This window comes from Ranitomeya variabilis, chromosome 7 (genome assembly GCF_051348905.1).
Source record: "Ranitomeya variabilis isolate aRanVar5 chromosome 7, aRanVar5.hap1, whole genome shotgun sequence".
In the NCBI taxonomy this organism is placed as follows: Eukaryota; Metazoa; Chordata; class Amphibia; order Anura; family Dendrobatidae; genus Ranitomeya; species Ranitomeya variabilis.
In genome coordinates this window covers 236,727,133-236,750,511 of record NC_135238.1, presented here as the reverse complement: position 1 = coordinate 236,750,511, position 23,379 = coordinate 236,727,133, and the positions used below count along the sequence as shown (strand labels likewise).

General features: G+C 44.2%; 1 protein-coding gene across 9 annotated transcripts in view; it reads right to left on the bottom strand.

Annotated features, from left to right (window-relative positions):
• Window positions 1–23,379, bottom strand: part of BIN1 (bridging integrator 1) — a 145,936-nt gene that overhangs the window by 6,666 nt on the left and 115,891 nt on the right. For 2 of the 9 annotated variants that reach the window (XM_077273253.1, XM_077273256.1), the window contains 8 exons: window positions 20,643–20,811; window positions 17,367–17,495; window positions 15,529–15,636; window positions 13,886–13,909; window positions 11,528–11,626; window positions 8,969–9,046; window positions 8,043–8,153; window positions 1,042–1,143 (listed from right to left, as the gene is read on the bottom strand). In XM_077273253.1, coding sequence (XP_077129368.1) covers window positions 1,042–1,143; window positions 8,043–8,153; window positions 8,969–9,046; window positions 11,528–11,626; window positions 13,886–13,909; window positions 15,529–15,636; window positions 17,367–17,495; window positions 20,643–20,811 — 820 coding nt within the window. Of the gene's footprint in view, window positions 1–1,041; window positions 1,144–8,042; window positions 8,154–8,968; window positions 9,047–11,527; window positions 11,627–13,885; window positions 13,910–15,528; window positions 15,637–17,366; window positions 17,496–20,642; window positions 20,812–23,095; window positions 23,141–23,379 lie in introns of all 9 variants that reach the window. The other 7 variants (XM_077273252.1, XM_077273254.1, XM_077273257.1 and 4 more) reach the window with 7 other exon arrangements.

Sequence of the window (23,379 nt, the reverse complement as noted above, 5' to 3'; positions counted from 1 at the left end):
GTTGGGTTTGGTTTTTTTTGCATTTTAGAAGGAGAACATAAGGCTGTGATCTCCAATCTATGGACCTGACATATGATGGAAAACTACAACTCCCAGCATAGATGAGAATCAATGACTTGAGACATAGATAATGCCCTATTGAAAATGACTCCACCACTTTGCCCAAAATTGTCACACCCCACTCGTTTTAGGACTCAGACATGATTTGCAGAATGATCTAGATCAGTGTTTCCCAGTCTCCAGTCCTCTCGGCTCATCTGCAGATCTAATATTCACAATTTCCTTAGAATTGCACAGGTGAGAGAACTTGTGGCAATTTCTGATGCCTTAATAATAATTCCACCACCTGTGCAATACTGAGCGAATCCTGAAAACATGACGTGTTGGGGCCGTGAGGACTGGAGTTTGGGAAGCACTAATCTAATTAATGAGAAACTTGTCAGTTAGGCTCCTACAGTAAAACACTAAGAGATGAGCAAATCTTTTAAAACTCAGATTCTGCAAATTCTTTCCAAAGAAATTCGTTCACATTCATCTACGTCAGTGAATTCCTGAAATTTTTGGCATAAATTCTGTTCATAGTGAATTGACTGACTCATTACTGAAAAGCAATAAGCTGCAGCACATTTTTCGTGGATATCAGCAGCTGATTTCTGTCCAATATTCTCTTTTAGAACTGGGCGTGGCCAATTAGTTACAATGTTGCAATTTATGAATCAACACAACAGTTCTTGGTGTCTGCAGATTCTACGCAGGCTGGAAGCATCTGAGCGTTACTCTATGGAGGGGTTTATGTGACCCAGTCCTCGGTGAACCCCAACCAGTCACGTCTATGAATTGTGGCCAGAATTTATGACATTTGGAGCCACAGTTCCTGTATTTTGGTGGCAGAGAAGACACCGTCTCCCTCACCCTGAGCGACCATAAAGGATTTGTTGTCTCTTTCTAACCTTATACAAGGGATGGGGGGTTTCCTATCTAACACGACCACTTCCATATCTATAGGCTTCATACTGTCAGGTCCGCTCTAGCTGCGCTCACCTGCTCTTCTGGGTTGTCGAAATGGGTTACTAGAACGATGTCTCCAGATTTCAAGTTTAGCTCGTCATTGTCGGTTGCTCCATAGTCATGTTGGGCCCGAACCTGAAGAAAGAAGGATAAATGAACAAACGTGTCTCTACAAGGATGGGGCAAGTGCAGCAATGAGTGTGATAACAGGTGTAAAGCATTTACAGCAAACTTGTGATACATCGTCAGACTAATGGATACAAAAATCCAGCTGTCTGGAAAATCTTGGCTCCATCTATATATGTTACAATAGACGAGCTATAAATAGATCAATCTGAGGGCAAAATATGCAACAAAAGTCTTTATTGAAATTCTCTTCAGAGGAGAAGTAAATCTTCGACCAGACATACAAAAAAGCCAACGTTTCGGCCTTAAGCGGCCTTTTACACGGCAATTTTATCTATAACCACATACAGAAACAAACAAAATTAAGTATAAATCATATTTCATGAATAAGTCACATGGTCGAGATATCAAATCAGAAGTAAATTCAACATACATATGTTATTGTTCAGAGATACATACAAAACAGGAATAAGTAATGATAGTAGTAATCATCATCATCATAATAATCATAACCAGGGATATCTTCCTCTAGGATAAAATCATATGATTCCTCTAAAGCTAATGAGAAGCAGGAAGATGGGAGAAAAACAAGACATAATCATTGTATCTTGTAACGTAGCATATTAACAATCATATACTACTCCGGGACAAAAGGGAAAGTGTTTTCAAAAATTCAGAACGAGTCCAGTGGATAAAGCAAAAGAAACATAGAATCCATGTTTTACCTGTATGTCGACATGGGAAATGGTGCTGTAAAATAGAATGTATAGCCATAAGTGCACAAAGGAAAGAAGTCTGGTAAGGTAGGTACAAGAAGAAACTAAAGCATACCTGAAAGATAGGAACTGTGTGGAACAGGGCAATCCGGATACAGCCGGCAAGGTGTGCGGTGTGTTGTGGGGCTGGCGCGGCGCCTATTTATGGCGTCAGTAATGGAGACAGCCGGATGAAGGGAAAAGCACAAGAGGGTGTCTGCGCATGCGCCAATGCTAGAGATCGCGCTTGCGCAATAGAAAAAGAAGGACGGAAGTGGAACAACATACTGGGTGATAACAGAATTGCCGGAATATATAGTGCTGCGCTTGCGCAAAGTGAAGGGGAGAGGAGTGAAAAGGAAATGGCTATCCATGCAGATATATGTGTGTATATTTTATATGGTAGGAGAACGGAAGAAAGAAAAAGAGTAGAGAAAAGTGGGAGACGTAAATGGCAAAAGATAAATGAGAAATATAAGTCATATATAGTAATATAATAGAGTAGGTATATGTAAACAGGTATAAAGAAGCAGAGGAAAGAAAACGCAGAAAAAAAGCAGAAAAAAAGGCAGAAAAAAACGGAGAACCAGAGTCCCACAAACCTTTAAGAAATCAAGGTATCCGATAAGTGAGAAAACCACTGGGCTAAGTCTGAAAAGGAAAAATTCAAAAATTTTTTATAGAAAAAGAGAACATATATTAAAGAGTCGACCAACTAAGTTTATGAGAGTATAATATCCCTAAATCGCATGTAAAAAATATATATAGACACAACAGTTCAGTATCGTATACAAAAGAGACCATTCGTGTACATGTGATATCAATAAAATAATTCGTACTCCCTATTCAAACCATTGGGTTCCAAGGTTTGAAGGGTATAAATCCAGTATGCCTCTTTCTCTTTTAACTTGGAGATCCTGTTTCCTCCCCTTCGGGCTAAAGGTATACTATCAATAATTTGGTACCTTAGCTGTGCTATGTTGTGATTGTGAGAGATGAAGTGGGCTGGTATGGGCAGCATGAGTCTCTTGCACCTAATGGTAGATTTGTGTTGAGAGATGCGGTCTCGGATATGTTGGGTAGTTTCACCAACATATCCGAGACCGCATGGACACTTAATGAAATATATAACATAAGTGGAATCGCAGCTATAAAAGCCGCGGATGGGAAATTGTTTACCTGATCTTGGATGAGTAAATGTGTCGCCTCTAGTTATATTGGAGCATTGAAGACAATGATGACATGGAAAAGTGCCCCTCCGTGCTGTTGTAAGAAAAGTTTGTCTCATTACAGTTCTAGAGCTCCCGATGTCAGCTGAAACCAGGAGATTACGTAAATTGGGAGGTTTTTTGTGACACATCAATGGAGGAACAGTAAACTCAGGAATGTCAGGATATGATTGTCCCAATAATGACCAGTGTCTGTGTATTATACCATGAAACACCCGCATAAAAGGATGGTGAGTGTTCACAAAGGTCATTCTCCTGATTTTAGGTCGTTTAGCAATAGGAAGTGCAGTAACTGCCGGAGGTGTCAACAGAGTATCCGGATATCCTCGATTACGAAATTTGGTGGCCATCTCATTGAGCCTTAATGAACATTGTACGGGGTCAGACACGATCCTATTAATTCTCTGAAATTGAGATTTCGGAAGGGCCCTGGTGATGTGACGGGGGTGACAACTAGAGAAAAGAAGTAGACTATTTTTGTCAGTCGGTTTGACATATAGATCAGTTGATAACGATCCATCTTCATTAATGATAACCTGGGTATCCAAAAATGCAATAGATCTTTGATCATAATGAATTGTGAAGGTAAGTTTAGCCAGACTATTGTTAATGGTATGGTGGAAAGATATAAGTGATTCAATGTCTCCACTCCATATGAGAAAAATGTCATCAATATATCTCTTCCACAGTATACCATACTGTTGGAAGAGAAAATGTGTATATACAAATTTGGATTCAAAATCTGCCATGAATATGTTGGCGTAAGGTGGCGCTACATTACTGCCCATTGCGGTACCATTCTGTTGCATGAAAAATCCATCTTCAAAAAGAAAGAAGTTCTTTGTCAAAACAAATGTGAGAAGTGAGATACAAAATTGTTTCAGATTAGGATGAAATTGGGTCGTATTGTTCAGAAAGTTTTCCACGGCCTGGATACCATTGTTATTGTCGATATTGGTATATAAACTATTTACATCTAATGTCACCAATAGACACTCAGAGACATCAACATGTAAGTCCCTAATCTGAGTCAGGAAATGGGAAGTGTCTCGGAGAAAGGAGGGAATATGTTTCATAAGTGGGGATAACACTTTTTCTAAAACTATTGCCAAAGGGGAAAGTAAAGAACCAATGGAAGCCACAATGGGTCTACCTGGAGGGTTGGTTAAATTTTTGTGAATCTTGGGTAGTGTATATAGTACCGGACAAATGGGGTGGTTATTGATCAGGAATTCCCCCAATTTCTGATCTATCACTCCTAAGGTCTTGAAATGATGGACAAGGTCACGGATTTCTTTAGCAATTTTGAATGTGGGATCATGAGGAATAGGGAGATAGGTATCCACATCGTTCAATTGTGAGCGGATTTCACTGATGTAGTGATGTTTGTCCATAACTACTACCGCCCCACCTTTACGTTATTCAACGTAGTAACTTCTCTCCCCCCAGAACCTATCATCCAGTAGAGACATTTATCTCACTGGTTCAGAGGGATGTGAGTAAAAAGATAATGGATATTCAAACAAGTCGTCTGAACGTGATGAGTAACATGACGCAAATAGAAAAAACAGCCATACATAACTTGAGGTCCAATAAAAATCTGATTATAAAACCTGCCGACAAAGGTGGGGCGGTAGTAGTTATGGACAAACATCACTACATCAGTGAAATCCGCTCACAATTGAACGATGTGGATACCTATCTCCCTATTCCTCATGATCCCACATTCAAAATTGCTAAAGAAATCCGTGACCTTGTCCATCATTTCAAGACCTTAGGAGTGATAGATCAGAAATTGGGGGAATTCCTGATCAATAACCACCCCATTTGTCCGGTACTATATACACTACCCAAGATTCACAAAAATTTAACCAACCCTCCAGGTAGACCCATTGTGGCTTCCATTGGTTCTTTACTTTCCCCTTTGGCAATAGTTTTAGAAAAAGTGTTATCCCCACTTATGAAACATATTCCCTCCTTTCTCCGAGACACTTCCCATTTCCTGACTCAGATTAGGGACTTACATGTTGATGTCTCTGAGTGTCTATTGGTGACATTAGATGTAAATAGTTTATATACCAATATCGACAATAACAATGGTATCCAGGCCGTGGAAAACTTTCTGAACAATACGACCCAATTTCATCCTAATCTGAAACAATTTTGTATCTCACTTCTCACATTTGTTTTGACAAAGAACTTCTTTCTTTTTGAAGATGGATTTTTCATGCAACAGAATGGTACCGCAATGGGCAGTAATGTAGCGCCACCTTACGCCAACATATTCATGGCAGATTTTGAATCCAAATTTGTATATACACATTTTCTCTTCCAACAGTATGGTATACTGTGGAAGAGATATATTGATGACATTTTTCTCATATGGAGTGGAGACATTGAATCACTTATATCTTTCCACCATACCATTAACAATAGTCTGGCTAAACTTACCTTCACAATTCATTATGATCAAAGATCTATTGCATTTTTGGATACCCAGGTTATCATTAATGAAGATGGATCGTTATCAACTGATCTATATGTCAAACCGACTGACAAAAATAGTCTACTTCTTTTCTCTAGTTGTCACCCCCGTCACATCACCAGGGCCCTTCCGAAATCTCAATTTCAGAGAATTAATAGGATCGTGTCTGACCCCGTACAATGTTCATTAAGGCTCAATGAGATGGCCACCAAATTTCGTAATCGAGGATATCCGGATACTCTGTTGACACCTCCGGCAGTTACTGCACTTCCTATTGCTAAACGACCTAAAATCAGGAGAATGACCTTTGTGAACACTCACCATCCTTTTATGCGGGTGTTTCATGGTATAATACACAGACACTGGTCATTATTGGGACAATCATATCCTGACATTCCTGAGTTTACTGTTCCTCCATTGATGTGTCACAAAAAACCTCCCAATTTACGTAATCTCCTGGTTTCAGCTGACATCGGGAGCTCTAGAACTGTAATGAGACAAACTTTTCTTACAACAGCACGGAGGGGCACTTTTCCATGTCATCATTGTCTTCAATGCTCCAATATAACTAGAGGCGACACATTTACTCATCCAAGATCAGGTAAACAATTTCCCATCCGCGGCTTTTATAGCTGCGATTCCACTTATGTTATATATTTCATTAAGTGTCCATGCGGTCTCGGATATGTTGGTGAAACTACCCAACATATCCGAGACCGCATCTCTCAACACAAATCTACCATTAGGTGCAAGAGACTCATGCTGCCCATACCAGCCCACTTCATCTCTCACAATCACAACATAGCACAGCTAAGGTACCAAATTATTGATAGTATACCTTTAGCCCGAAGGGGAGGAAACAGGATCTCCAAGTTAAAAGAGAAAGAGGCATACTGGATTTACACCCTTCAAACCTTGGAACCCAATGGTTTGAATAGGGAGTACGAATTATTTTATTGATATCACATGTACACGAATGGTCTCTTTTGTATACGATACTGAACTGTTGTGTCTATATATATTTTTTACATGCGATTTAGGGACATTATACTCTCATAAACTTAGTTGGTCGACTCTTTAATATATGTTCTCTTTTTCTATAAAATTTTTTTGAATATTTCCTTTTTTTTCCTTTTCAGACTTAGCCCAGTGGTTTTCTCACTTATCGGATACCTTGATTTCTTAAAGGTTTGTGGGACTCTGGTTCTCCGTTTTTTTCTGCCTTTTTTTCTGCTTTTTTTCTGCGTTTTCTTTCCTCTGCTTCTTTATACCTGTTTACATATACCTACTCTATTATATTACTATATATGACTTATATTTCTCATTTATCTTTTGCCATTTACGTCTCCCACTTTTCTCTACTCTTTTTCTTTCTTCCGTTCTCCTACCATATAAAATATACACACATATATCTGCATGGATAGCCATTTCCTTTTCACTCCTCTCCCCTTCACTTTGCGCAAGCGCAGCACTATATATTCCGGCAATTCTGTTATCACCCAGTATGTTGTTCCACTTCCGTCCTTCTTTTTCTATTGCGCAAGCGCGATCTCTAGCATTGGCGCATGCGCAGACACCCTCTTGTGCTTTTCCCTTCATCCGGCTGTCTCCATTACTGACGCCATAAATAGGCGCCGCGCCAGCCCCACAACACACCGCACACCTTGCCGGCTGTATCCGGATTGCCCTGTTCCACACAGTTCCTATCTTTCAGGTATGCTTTAGTTTCTTCTTGTACCTACCTTACCAGACTTCTTTCCTTTGTGCACTTATGGCTATACATTCTATTTTACAGCACCATTTCCCATGTCGACATACAGGTAAAACATGGATTCTATGTTTCTTTTGCTTTATCCACTGGACTCGTTCTGAATTTTTGAAAACACTTTCCCTTTTGTCCCGGAGTAGTATATGATTGTTAATATGCTACGTTACAAGATACAATGATTATGTCTTGTTTTTCTCCCATCTTCCTGCTTCTCATTAGCTTTAGAGGAATCATATGATTTTATCCTAGAGGAAGATATCCCTGGTTATGATTATTATGATGATGATGATTACTACTATCATTACTTATTCCTGTTTTGTATGTATCTCTGAACAATAACATATGTATGTTGAATTTACTTCTGATTTGATATCTCGACCATGTGACTTATTCATGAAATATGATTTATACTTAATTTTGTTTGTTTCTGTATGTGGTTATAGATAAAATTGCCGTGTAAAAGGCCGCTTAAGGCCGAAACGTTGGCTTTTTTGTATGTCTGGTCGAAGATTTACTTCTCCTCTGAAGAGAATTTCAATAAAGACTTTTGTTGCATATTTTGCCCTCAGATTGATCTATTTATACTATAATTTTTTTCTGAGGTCAGTTTCTACCAAGACGAACATTTGATCCCCTTGATCTATTAACAATAGACGAGCTGACAGTCCTACCTTATAGAGGAATCCCGGGGGCATGGCTGTCTTTGGGGGTGCGCTCTCTACTGTACCATTCACGGTAGCAGAGAAAGTCTCAACGACGACGGCTGGCAGAGCGCTGGACTGCTGCGAATCAACAGGAACGGAATGATACCGTCATATACAGAACAAATGTCACAAATGCAAAATGTAGTAAATGCATCTTCCACATTTCTTGGGTTATTCCCATCTTCATAATCGGGTATTGCTGGATAGGACTTGTGCATATCAGCAATTTTGTAATTTACTGCTTACTAAGATGTTCCGCCATTCTTGAGATAATCACTTTTATTTACTGTTTGTTGCCTTGGAGACCGACCACCGCTGCTAGACAGCAGAACATGCAGTGTTAACAAGTTTTTTTCTATTGAGCTTGTAAGCGCTGTTTTGAAGGAGGCCAGAAATGTTGGAGCGCGTCCCTGCTCCTGGCCAGTGTCTGTGCAGTGTTTGCAGCCTACACAGCAGTGGTGGTCGGTCTCCTAGGCAACGAGCTGTAAACAAAAGTGTTAATATCTCAAGAATGGCTGAAAATTTTAATATGCAGTAAATTGCAAGAGTGCATGCACTTACAACACTATCCGACACTATACATTTCAGCTTTTTAGATGGATAAAGTATTCAACTCATTCAGGTCTTTTCTGTCTTTTTCCTCATGACAACACTTCCTGTCCCCGTTCATGTCAGTGTTATCATAGGGACCCTGCATTTCACCTCAATCAGGAGCCACCATTCATTTTTCTCGCACTGTTTAGAGAATGAAAGATCTGATTGGTTGTTGTGAAGTCCAGTGTCCCTATGACAACACTGAGCTGATGGACCCCCGGTCAGGAAGTGTTGTCAGAGGGACATAAAAATATTATTTGCAATTTTTACAGTAATTCCCATTTTTCTTTACAATTTACATTGGAATCTTTCTCCGCAGCCGCCGGTTTCACCTCCGCTTCTTTATTGGGTGTTGTGTCCGGGGCGGGCACTGATGGCTGAAACGGGAAAATCATTAATAATAATAAGTCATTAAGTCACAAGAAGAGTCTTCACCAGGGAGTCCAGAAATGAAGAGCAGAAGAAATGAAATGGTCGGAGAAATATGGTCGATCTACAATACGGGGACACTGCGGCCGCTCTCAGTTACAGGTTACAGAAATCTAATGGTGCAGATGTAGGATTCACGAGGCGCTGGATGACCCGGAGATCATTACTGGGGACGTGTAACGTGCCATCGCTGAGTGACCTTGTGTCTCAAAACCCCTCGAAATCTGACACAGCCCCTCCCACATGTCATAACCCCACCCATAGACTAGAACTCCTTGCATATATCATAACCCCTCCCACAGACTAGAACTCCTCCCATATATCATAACCCCTCCCACATATCATAACCAAACCCACAGACTAGAACTCCTCCCACATATCATAACCCCTCCCACAAACTAGAACTTCCCATATATCATAGCCCCTCCCACATGTCATAACCCCACCCACAGACTAGAACTCCTTGCATATATCATAACCCCTCCCACAGACTAGAACTCCTCCCATATATCATAGCCACTCCCACATATAACCAAACCCACAGACTAGAACTCCTCCCACATATAACCCCTCCCACAAACTAGAACTCCTCCCATATATCATAGCCCCTCCCACATGTCATAACCCCATCCACAGACTAGAACTCCTTGCATATATCATAACCCCATCCACAGACCAGAACTCCTTGCATATATCATAACCCCTTCCACAGACTAGAACTCCTCCTGTATATCATAACCCCTCCCACATATCATAACCCCACCCACAGACTAGAACTCCTCCCACATATCATAACCCCTCCCAGAAACTAGAACTCCTCCCATATATCATAACCTCTCCCACATATAACCTCACCCACAGACTAGAACTCCTCCCACAGATCATAACCCTGACAGACTAAAACTCCTTCCATATATAACCCCACCCACAGACTAGAACTCCTCCCACATATCATAACCCCTCCCTCAGACAAACTCCTCCCATATATCATAACCCCATCCACAGATTAGAACTCCTCCCACATATCATTCCCAACCCCTCCCACAAACTAGTAATCCTCCCACATATCATACCCAACCCCTCACACAAACTAGAACTCCTCCCATATATCATAGCCCCTCCCACTTGTCATAACCCCACCCACAGACTAGAACTCCTTGCATATATCATAACCCCTCCCACAGACTAGAACTCCTCCCATATATCATAATCCCTCCCACATATCATAACCAAACCCACAGATTAGAACTCCTCCCACATATAACCCCTCCCACAAACTAGAACTCCTCCCGTATATCATAGCCCCTCCCACATGTCATAACCCCACCCACAGACTAGAACTCTTTGCATATATCATAACCCCTCCCACAGACTAGAACTCCTCCCATATAACATTAAACCCTCCCACATATCATAACCCCACCTGCAGACTAGAACTCCTCCCATATATCATAACCCCTCCCACATATCATAACCCCTCCAACAGACTAGAACTCCTCCCATATATCATAACCCCTCCCACATATCATAACCCCACCCACAGACCAGAACTCCTCCCACATATCATAGCCCCTCCCACAAACTAAAACTTCCATATATCATAACCCCACCCACAGACTAGAACTCCTCCCACATATCATAACTCCACCCACAGACTAGAACTTCTCCCACATATCATAACCCCTCCTACATATAATTAGTACACTTTAGAACTATGACTCCTCCCACTGGACATAGTTTTAGTAATAATCACTAAATACCCAGCCGTAAACTATGAGCAATAACCGTATTCATGGTTCCAGCATCTTAAAGGGATTATCCACCTTCAGGAGCAAAAGATAGATATTCAATTATTTTTTTTATTTTCACTTAAATCCATTTATTTTAAGCTAAAAATAGCTTTTACAATTGGGTTTTATGAAATGTTGGGTGGCTGCAGAATGAGTGAACTGAGGATCCCTCCGTGAGCTCGATATGACGGGAGAGTTTGTGACGCTTTTATCTTTTTTATCTGAGCTCCTCACAGCTGATTTATAATCGCATCAATGTTAATTGTGCCGAGAAAAAATGAACTTTTGAAGACAAACGTAGCCACATTTTCAGTGCACCTCAACATTAAATAGAATTTTTACACTCAAATACATAATTGAAATGAAATTCCTAAAGATGAAAAATCCCTTTAATGTGAGAAAAATGGTGACAACAATGGACAGAAGCTTCCGCCAAGAGTCAGGCAGGATTCAGCGCGAGGCTCCGGCAGATCGCATCCTTCTCCGAGCCGGCGACAGACAGCAGAACCCGCTGCAGACGATCGGGAATATCTTCTCTAGGAGAAGGGCGGCTCTGAGGGGCGCAGCAATGGTGCGAGGGGCTTCAGCCTGGCGGTCACTATTCCTAATAACACCAATGTAATAAGAGGGGGCACTTACTTGGTCAGACTCACTGGGGCCACTGGACCAGTCCACCACAAAGGTGGCATCGGCACTGCGGTCGCCCCGGTCCGAGCTGCCAGGCGGGTTCTGCTCAGGCTGGCAGCCGGGAGAAAGCACAAGACAAGATGGAGGAAGAATGAGGGAAGGAGGTTAGAAGAGACAACATGCAGGGAGCGAGGTCACAACAACGGCTCCATCAGACCCGACTGCTCGGTGCAATGGCCCCTGGGCCCCGGGATCTGAGGGCCACATTACCAGGCTGCCACGTCGGAGGATCGTTATATCGGCTCCTGGGTCGGATTTACGGGGGTTTCTATAGTTTGCACTCATTATTACTTGCTGTAAACTCTACAGGTTTCGGGACCCCCAGACTCTCAATCTTATTAGGCTATGTGCACACGTTGCAGATTTGCTGTGCTAATGCTGTGCTAATGGTGCGGAAAATTGCACACGGAAAACGCAGCCGATTAAAAAAGGAGCATGTCACTTCTTTTTACGGATCTGCTACGTTTCTGCCCCCATTCCATTATAGGAAAACGCAGGGGTAAAAACGTATGAAATCCGCACAAAATCCACAAAAAAACGCACAAAATCCGCAAAAAAAAAAGTGCAGATTCTGACCTGCGTTTTCTGCCAAGAGATGCAGAATCTGCACAGAAGATTCCACAGTCTCATCCACAACGTGTGCACATAGCCTTAACTAGACACAATCTAAGGTCACATTGGTCGGGACGACCCGAGCGTCAACCAGTCTCCGTGTGGCCGCAGTCACAGTTCCATCTCTTTACTGGGATCCCGGAGGGTAAAGTCTGCGACCCTGTAATGTCAGAGCCGGATCTATAGGCAGCGTCTGGGGAATCGCACATTGTGCTCCTCTCAATGTTCCTTCACAGAAATAAAGCGATACATTTTCTGCACAAAGTATCACCCGGATTTCTGCTTCCATTATTATTTACGGTTCCATGATTGTTTATACGGGTCCATTCTCCTGACAATCCTGCACCCTCATCCCAGGGAAGATCCAGGGCACCCGGGGATTTCACCGCGCCTCATTCCCGTCATTCCAGACAAATCTCTTAGCAAAACCGAGGGAGAAAATTCAATGTGACAAAGAGGCAGAAGTAACTGATGAGGACAGAGGCTTTGCTATAGGGGTGCGGAGGTTCACACTGAGGGTCTGTGGTTTTAGGCACCGCTGCACCTTGGGTGGAGGCCAGCCGCTACCTCTCCCAACACATGAACGCTCGTATCTGCTGAGCGTGCACGTGTTTTCAGTGTAATCTGCTCCTAGACACCTCTGGAGGTGAACTCTCTCTCCGGGTAGGAAAGAAAGATCGGACATGCCCAAATGTAATGTGTAGGGGGCCTTAGGGTTGGGGCAATATGATAAGTGCAGACCGGAGATGATCTACATCATTCCTGTGTAACATGATGGACGCAGATCTCGCAGTATGGAGGGTTTGCACCGGAGGAGACGGTTCAGCTAAGACCCTCACACTATAGACTAATGTCAGCCAGTATCGATGGGTTCAGCTGACAGCCTAATGTCCATGGTGCCACCTAAAAGACGATGTTGGGGGCAACAGATCTGCCATGTCTGATATCGGACGGCCGATCCCTGTGTTCTCTACGAGATCAGCCGTCAGCACAGACAGAGAACACGGGGCGCTCGGCAGTGGGGGGGGGGTTTAGGATCTGGTGCGAATTTTGTAAATATTTGCTAATAATTTGGCGTAAAAAAGATCCCAATAAACCGTGACGCTAATATTACCGAGTATGTGTGCTGTAAGGTCAGAGTCAGTCAGCTCCCAGCGAGCTCCAGATAAAAGTGCAGAGTTTCTATCATGGTCAAGACTTGGTTCAAGTGTCCACATTTATGTCACAGACGTTGGGGCCCCTGCACTAAGAAGAGAGGGAATAACTGTGCTCATCGCCCCGGGCACCAGGGATGAAAGGGTCGGACCAAGTGACCGCAGACAAGGGACCAGCGCTACAATCCAGGGGCAAAACTAGAGGAGGCCACTCAACAAGAAGGCGTCCATCAACGCCAGATAACAGAACTGCAGGGGACGACTAATGTCGCTGCATGACCCAATGGCCGATAGGGTTCATCTGATTAACCTCTTCAAAGGCAGCTCCTGTGTCAGTAGTGAACGCAGTCAGTGCTCATGTCCTACCCAACAAAAGAATATACAATCCCAAGAGCGGAGACCCCTGTAGATGGGCACAATGTGACCCTGGCAGTGACCCTGTGGGACGCAGCCATATGCTGAACACCGTGACAGTCCGGAGGATTAAAGAGTGGTGAAGATGGGAGAACTTGTGAAGAGTTACTGAGTTAGTGAAGTTTCTTACCTCCCATAGATCCCAAGACAAAGGCTGAAATGCAGCAAGAATGGAAAAAACAGACACATATTTATACTGGTGCCGAATCTCCAGGAGTCATCAACCCGACTCATGACGTCTTCTGTCTGTCTGATCATTTCCTACAGATCTAATTAACATCTATATATTCATCCATCTGCTCGGTACCTATCCGTCTGTCCGCTCAGTAGTCATCCATCTGCTCAGTACCCATCCGTCTGTCCGCTCAGTAGTCATCCATCTGCTCAGTACCCATCCGTCTGTCCGCTCAGTATTCATCCATCTGCTCAGTACCCATCCGTCTGTCCGCTCAGTATTCATCCATCTGCTCAGTACCCATCCGTCTGTCCGCTCAGTATTCATCCATCTGCTCAGTACCCATCCGTCTGTCCGCTCAGTAGTCATCCATCTGCTCAGTACCCATCCGTCTGTCCGCTCAATAGTCATCCATCCCTTAAATAGACGTCTCATGTGTCTACCATCCTCCATCCAATAACTACCCGGACAGTATCCCCTATACAATCGCCATCATCTCAGACTTTCTAACCGTTCTGCCTTATGTTTACTGACTAAACCCATCGATCCGACCATCAATCCACGACCCCGCACATCCAAGCAACCATTTACCCAACCAACAACCCATCTAGTCTTGTGTTCTGTGCACAATCCCCCCTTCCATCCACCTATACATATATCTACCTACGTATCCATGCCGCAACCCGTCCACTCATTGACCCACTCATCCACCTATCCATAATCCAGCCAGCCAGCTTGCCATCTACTTACCCACCCATCCACATGCACATGTACTTACAAACCTTTCCATCTCCTTGAACATTCTCTTATTATTGGCTTATCCATTTACCCACTAATCCATCTATTTATCCAGCCAGATGTCTAGGCACTTACTCACTCAACATTCATTTATCCATCACCCAACGATGCACAAACCATACAGCAATCCATCCTTCCATCACTTCATCACCCGCCTATAGGCAACCCATCCATTTACCAATCCATCCACTTATCAATTAACATAAACATTCATTCACTCGTGTATTCATCTATTAATATATCCATTGATCCAGCTATTTATCAAACCACACATCCACTTACCCATCAACTTACACACGCACCCATCCATTCATCGATCAGTCCACCCTATCACCAATCCACTCATCCATCTACTTACACACCAATCCATCCACCAATTAATTTATCCGTTCACCCCCAATCCATCAATTCATCCATCCGTACATCGATCCATCTAGTCACCCATCCACTTACTCACCTATTCACCCAGCAATCCATACTTTCAGGAACACATCCAGTCACCTCTACCCACCCAGTCATCCCTCCATTTAGGCATGCACCTTTCCATTCATCTATTCTTCACTTATCTATCCATCCACCATAAATCCCTCCCTCCACTCTCCCAACCACCAGTCCATTCCTCCACCCACTTACCCACCCATCTGCTTAGCCGCTATGACCCCCCATCCATCACATATGGCGGCACTTCCCCATCCTTCTATTCATTCTTGTACCCATGTATCCCACCGACACCCCTAACCCCCCATTTATCCATCCACGGCCCATCAGCCTTTCCATGTGGTTGAGTCGGCAGCACAAACCTGTGAAGAACCTGCCGGCGCTGCACTTGTACTGGAGTCAGGTTTAAGGGGATCAAAGTCCAGATCCAGTAAACTGGGCTCTTCTGCTGGGGGCCACACGGCCTCAAACTTTGCAGCACAAGGAAAATGATTAGTAGGAAAGTTAAACAGAAGTTAGTAAGGAAAACCTGATGAAGAGCCTGGAGCGCTCACAACGTAGACCTCTCTATAACAACCCAACCAGACCCCCGGAGCATGCCCCCGCAGAAGAAGAGAGGACCATGGGGCTGAAGAACTAAGGACATGCATGGAGACCACCAGAGACGTTGTAATCCCCCCATACAACGTCTCGATGTGTTGAGCCTTCGGATTTCATACACGACAGTCAGAGGCGAGACCACCGGCCATTGCCACAAGGTCTCTCTACGTCTTGGGGATCGTCCATTTACACGTCAGGATTGGATAGAGGTGAGAATATTGGGATTTCTGAGGACAGGAGGAGCAGTGGAGCCAGCGCTCAGCGGATCTGCACCTTGTGCTTTCCAGCAGATGTGAGGTTAATGCTCCACCTGTAAGCGATGCCTCCGGGGACCCTGAGTGCCTTCATGTCAGATCTATGGAAGCATCAAATACCACATGCAACAAGTAGAGCGTGCAAACAGCCAGCAGCAGACGTGCGCAGACCTCGGGCTCCAGCGGACAGTGGCCCTCGGATTAGGGAGCCATTGTCCGGAATCTGGCAGGATCCAGGTCCTAATAAATCATTACATCCCAGAGACCGATCTGGTGTAAAGAGGAGCGGCCAATCAGATCCTTTATTAAATGAAAGCTGTGCCCTGATTGGCTGCCATACAAGAGCTGCTCCACTTTGCACCAGTTTTGGAAATTCTCCCCTTTTCCTTCTCATTGAATTTTCCATTGCAGCCAGTGTCCGCTGGTAATTGTGCAGTGGTCTGCAACCTGCGGCTCGTAGGGCATGCTGAGACTTGTAGTGTCTTCTGGAGTGCAGGTTGCAGGCCATTGAGGATACACTGTGTTATTGTAGCAGAGGTGTCACTCCTTACAGAATCCAGAGACCCCTAATACTGATCAATGGTGGGAAAATATATCACTACCGCTCCCTCCCCCAGAGCAGACATTTATACTGAACTCAGTAACTTTGTAAATCCAATTAATCAGAATCTTTAGGTGACATCATATACTCCAATCACAACCAGAGCTGCGATCAGTAGTCACAGCCTACAGGACGCCCCATTTCTCTGCTGCCCCCTGCTGGTGGATGGTCAGCTCAACCATGATCAAGTAGTAGGGAGATACCATGTCATGCTGGAAAAACTACATCTCCCAGAATGCAACACATCAAATTACAGCGTAACATGGGAAACAGATGAGATGGACACCGTGTGGGCGGAATCTGAGCAAGAACCGGAATAACGAGGACTGCAGCTCTGGAGGTGACTGGAGGATAAGACAAGTATAAGCAGAATAGTGAGTGCAGCTCTGGAGGTGACTGGAGAATAAGACAGAAAGTAGTAGTAGAATAGTGACTGCAGGTCTGGAGGTGACTGGAGGATAAAACATAATGTAATTGCAGAATATTGACTGCAGCTCTAGATGTGACTAGAGTATAAGACAAGTATAAGCAGAATAGTATAAGCAGAACAGTGAGTGCAGCTCTGGAGGTGACTGGAGGATAACACATAGTAATATCATTAGATTTACAAAGTTGCTTGCTATGATTAGATCTAGATGGACTTTGTGTTTGCCCCGGTCTCATCGCTCTGGTCTTCTCCACAAGTGACACCTCCTGGGTTCTCATGCAGGGGTTAGTATTTGGGGGGTGGGCGGCAGCCGCTGACCTGTGAGGGAGTGGTCACACTTATGTCGGGCACAAAACTGTCATCAAACAGACCGATGATATTCTCCTGCTTGATGTCCTTGGAGGGCGTATGTTTTGGTGGTGGTGGAACCGGAGGGCCTTTCCTCAGCTACATGCAAGTAATTAACAGCACAGACAATCCACACGACCCCCCACCCAAAAGAAAAAGGGGGAAAACACAAATATACAAAAATATAATTAGCAAAAAAAAATCAAACACAGAACTTCAGGGTTCATCACATGTCGGGTGACATTCACCGCTGCAATGCATGAACCTTGCATAAAAAATATCAATTATTATTATGCACTGACAATACAGACACAAAGACCAAAAAGTCACAAGAACTGAAAGAAAATGGACACAGGAATCACACAGACTGGGGACTTGTTTCTATATGCTGGACGGTTCATGTCATGTACAATGTAGCAGTCAGAAGGAGAGAATTTACTAATATGTTACAATTTATTGCATTTTTTTGTTTGTAATACATTGTAACTCAGCAATGTACCAGCAGATGGCGCTGCTGCTCTTCCAGAAAGATTGACATTTACCTATGGATTTGAGAAAAATTATCCCTACAAATATCGTAACTCCCGTCTGTCTCACAGTGATCCCCTGTGTCATCTCTGCTGTGACCTCACAGCTCCGGAGTATACGCTTTCTGCAGCTTCCTTATTTTGCAATGTTTCATCATGGGATACTAGTAAGTGCTGGCTACTGTGCAGTAATACACAACCCTGCTGTCTGCCGGCCTGAGGACCTATACTGCTGGGCATTGGTGCAGAGACTAGGATTTCTGGAGATATATAGAAGCAGAAAAGAAGTCAGCAGCGCATACAATGTGCTCAGCAGATTAGTAAATGCCCCAAGCCCTGTGCCCTTCACAACCCAAGGCAGCCGCCGCATCACTGTCAGCAAGGACACAGAAACACCTCATAGAGATAGATGGATGGATGGATAGATAGATAGATAGATAGATAGATAGATAGATAGATAGATAGATAGATAGATAGATAGATAGATAGATAGATAGATAGATAATAAATAGATAGGTAGAAAGATAATAGATAGATGATAGATAGATAGATAGATAGATAGATAGATAGATAGATAGATAGATAGATAGATAGATAGATAGATAATAAATAGATAGGTAGAAAGATAATAGATAGATGATAGATAGATAGATAGATAGATAGATAGATAGATAGATAGATAGAATTACTATTTTAGTTACATTGTATAAACCGTAGTTTCTTATGGAAATGTAGACTTTTGCCGTTTTAACACCAGTCCCGGCCACCTCTGCTAGTTTTTTTAAAAAGTGGCACAGCTTACGCCTCTTTTACTCTTCAGTCTTTTTGTTTCAGCCAAAATCCGTCGTTTTGTGAAAAAAACAGATGCAGCGAATTTGCCCCCTGGATCCGTCTTTTTCTCATAGACTTGTATTAGCGACAGATTACCATGGATGGCCTCACGTTTCGTCCGTCGTGCGCTGGATCAGCCGGAATTTGGTTATCCATCGTCTGGAGAGGACGGACAAAGTAACGTTTTTTGTCTGCGTCGGACAGCGATGGATCCAGCGACGTCCGTCATTGGCTAGAATGGAAGCCTATGGGCGCAGGATCCGTCACTGTCCGTCAAATGACAGAATCCAGCGACGAATTCCGTTTTTTTGCACGGAGTATGCTCCAAATCTGTATTTAGTAGCTAATTGGCCAGACAGCCCCATATCTATATAAATCTGCCATATGGCTTCACTTCATTCCTCAATGTGCCAGCAGCCTGCCTATTGGCCTCACAAGCAAAATCCGCATAGATGGTCACAATATTTGCTAGAACTCCTTCCATTTCTGCCACTCGTCTACAACCTCTCACAGATGGGGAGTTAGAACACTCAATATACAGGTTTCCATTATTTTCCAGTAGAAAATCACGTTTGGGAGCCTCCCATTTGGAGATATGAAAAAACGGATCTGTCAAAAAAACGGATGAAAAACCAGATCCGTTGTTTCCGTTTTTCACTATTTTTGATGGATCCGTCGTGACAATGGATTTTGACTGACGCCAGAAGACTGAAGTGTGAAAGAGGCCTTACCAAACGGAACATGGCAAAGCACGGCCAACAAATCACCTTTCTTTTTGCCAAAAAGTGAGGTCCATTTCGGCCGACAAGTCCTGCAGTGACTGGAGTAACATTTCTTGCGGTGGAGCAAAGTAGCTGAAAGATGCGTCAAATTCATTCAGAGGAGACCGCATCCTAATAGATTTAGCGCATCCTACTGCAGCGCCCCCTTAACTAAGACGAGCCACAGAGGATCCAATAAAAAAAGACAGAGGTAGAAGAATTGTGTGATTCCCCTGGTCACCGTGTAGATCTATGATCCTGTGAATATGATCCACCCATCCACTACAGTCCACACAATGTCTGGAGGAAAGCAGATTCCAGAAGCAGCAGAGCATTAGAAGACGTCAGTCAGTGACCAGCGCAGGATGAAGGACATCAAGAGAAGGAGAAGTCAGAGCTCAAAGAGTCAGAACTTGATTACTGGGGATAATCAAGTGAAATCCTGAAGGTCACAACCATTGACATGAGACACAGAATGCTTGAGATCATGATTGCGCCTACAATGGTCCATGGACACGCTCATGGAGGAGGACAGAAGAAGAGAACATTAGAATGATGGACTGGAAACATTTACATCTTAGTAATGGGCCACCTATGAGCTGAGACTCCAATGATCAGTACCACAAATAGACCCTGGTGCTTTGTAGACCACCCAAACCTCTCCTGTATCACTCCTCACCCACAATAGACTAAGCTATGTGAAGGGGACATCTCTGATGGCTCCCAAATGGTTTGGATCTTCTACAGAACATCATGGATTCTTTGTGGGGATCGATGGGATCCAAATTCATAGACACCTCCAATGTTCTCATCTATCTATAGGACATGGGTGGAAACCCTTGAAAACTGGCCATGGACCTCCCCTTTAAGACAAGGGTTTCAAGATGTAGAACCAAGTGGTCAGTCCTACATAAATATCTATGTTCTAAGCAACTTCACATGGAAAATTATCTAGATCATAATAACTTGTGTCCACCTCTTTGGTTCGTTGGTTGGACAGACATCCATCTCACTTATGGAGGCAGTTTTCAATCTTGGTGTCCATGGCCCAACTATCGGTCTCTGCACAATGAGATATGGGACGTTTCTACTGACTCTACTAATGGACTCTTTAGGTCTTGAGATACCTGAGAAGGCGACTTAGATATAACCACAGATGGGGCTTCCACTAAGAAGGAGGCGGCAGCAGCTGGTTCCTCAGAGGCATGATTGGGGGTCTTGGGCTCCGTACTTGCAGCAGGAGGTCCATCCGGAGGAGAAGATGGAGTCTTATTCACCTTTGCAGGGCTGGAGTCACTGAGGAAACAACATGGACAAGTAAAACGCGAGCTCACGCCATACGGACCCCTGACCTGGACCTTCACAGAAGGTCTCAGCCATCAGTTGTGATGATCCCGTCATAGACCCTAATTGCAGGGGGGAATTTACCAGGTGCCGTATCACCCCCCAACCTCTGCAGATCTCTAGGGGAATATGGAGCATGCAAGTTAGCAAGGCAGAGAAGTATCGGGGGCCGCTCACAGCCGGGGGGCTTTGTAGATCAGCACACGGCCTGATTTTACCATCGTGTGCAGACTTGATCATCACCATTATAGGATTACAGGAGCATGCAGAAATGCAAGAAAATGAAAACCAGGCATTAAAGGGTTATTATGTACTGCAAACAAATGGCGCATATAAATATACACATATGTGCCCCCCATTATTCTATAGCTGCATTTAAAGGGTTATTTTCTGTTATTCTATAGGGCACTGTCTCACCATTGAGGTTGATGGTCCCGTCAGCTCTAGGAGGACAGCAGCATGAGGAGGGACCCCTCGTATTATTTGCATTGGGGTCTAAGATACTTTACAGGATTGTACAGGATCAGAAAAACATGGCTGCCTTCTTCCACAAACAGCGCTCCCGATGCCCACAGGTGGTGTGTGGCACTGCAGCTCAGCCTTATTTATTTCAATGGAGCTGAGCGGCAATACCGGTAGCAACCTATGGACAGGGGTGGCGCTATAACCAAACAAGCCACATATGTCTTTGTAAATTTATGAAACCCTTTATGAGCTATATAAACTTAAAAGGATACTGTACTTAGATAAAACTATCAGTATTGATCCGCTCCTCTTTATGATCCCTCTCTGAAGGGAAGAGGGGTCTATTATGGTAGAGTGCGTGAACTCCATATCCCAGCCTATCAGATCACTAGGAATGAGTGACATCACTGAGGCATCCTGTGCCTCACACCTCGATGAAGTGAGCCGAGAGTCTGTACCACCATGTATCATTGTGTACCGCTGTGTACCACCATGTACCACCATGTACCGCCGTGTACCACCGTGTACTGCCGTGTACCACCGTGTACTGCCGTGTATCGTTAAGTACTGCCGTGTACCACCATGTACCATCGTGTACCACCTTGTACTGCCATGTACCACTGTGTACCACCATGTACCACCTTGTACCGCCATGTACCAGCATGTACCACCATGTACCGCCATGTACCACCATGTACCGCCATGTACCACCGTGTACCGCCATGTACCACCATGTACCACCATGTACCGCCGTGTATCGTTAAGTACTGCCGTGTACCACCATGTACCATCGTGTACCACCTTGTACTGCCATGTACCACTGTGTACCACCATGTACCACCTTGTACCGCCATGTACCACCGTGTACCAGCATGTACCACCATGTACTGCCATGTACCACTGTGTACCGCCGTGTACCACCATGTATCACTGTGTACCGCTGTGTACCACCATGTACCACCATGTACCGCCATGTACCACTGTGTACCACCGTGTATCGCCATATACCGCCGTGTATCGTTATGTACTACCATGTACCACCATGTACTACCGTGTATCGCCATGTACCGCCGTGCACCACCGTGTATCGTTAAGTACTGCCGTGTACCACCATGTACCATCGTGTACCACCGTGTATCGCCATGTACCACCATGTACTGCCGTGTACCACCATGTATCACTGTGTACCGCTATGTACCACCATGTATCGCCATGTACCACCATGTATCGCCATGTACCACCATGTACCACCATGTACCACCATGTATCGCCATGTACCACTGTGTACCTCCATGTACCACCATGTACCGCCATGTACCACTGTGTATCGCCATGTGCCACCATGTACCACTGTGTACCGCCGTGTACCACCACGTACTGCCGTGTTCCACCACGTACTGCCATGTACCACTGTGTATCGTTATGTACTGCTGTGTACCACCATGTAAAACCATGTACCATCATGTACCACCGTATACCACCGTGCACCTCCATGTACAGCCATGTACCGCCGTGTACCACCGTGTACCGCCATGTACCGCCTTGTACCGCCGTGTACCGCCATGTACCACCATATACAGGTAACGGGCGGCAGCACACGGTCATGCAGAAAGAAGGAAAACCTATATTGACGTGTACACAGAGAACATGAAGACTGAGGTCGGGGGATCCCGGCTGACGACACACGATGTTATTAGTGGAGATTATTACATGTATCACACACATTAATGATTCACGCCCCGACAACGCGCCATGCTGCCGCCGCCACTACCTGATCCTCTTTAGTTTCAGTCGGGAGAACAGGTTTGCTTTCTTTCTGTTGGAAGGGGCAGGGGGGCAATTACTTTAATGATCGGTAAAAGCTTAAAACAATTAAACAAATTAATGTAACGAGTTCCGGACACCAAAACTCCATATATTATGTGCAGTTGCCCCCAAAGATCCAAATAGGGGTCATGGACAAGGACAGGCTGTAAGCGCAGCATCTGACAGACCCCCGGAGACCACCTGGACTTGCACCTTTTAAAGGGGATGTCAGTCTTGGCCAATGTTCAC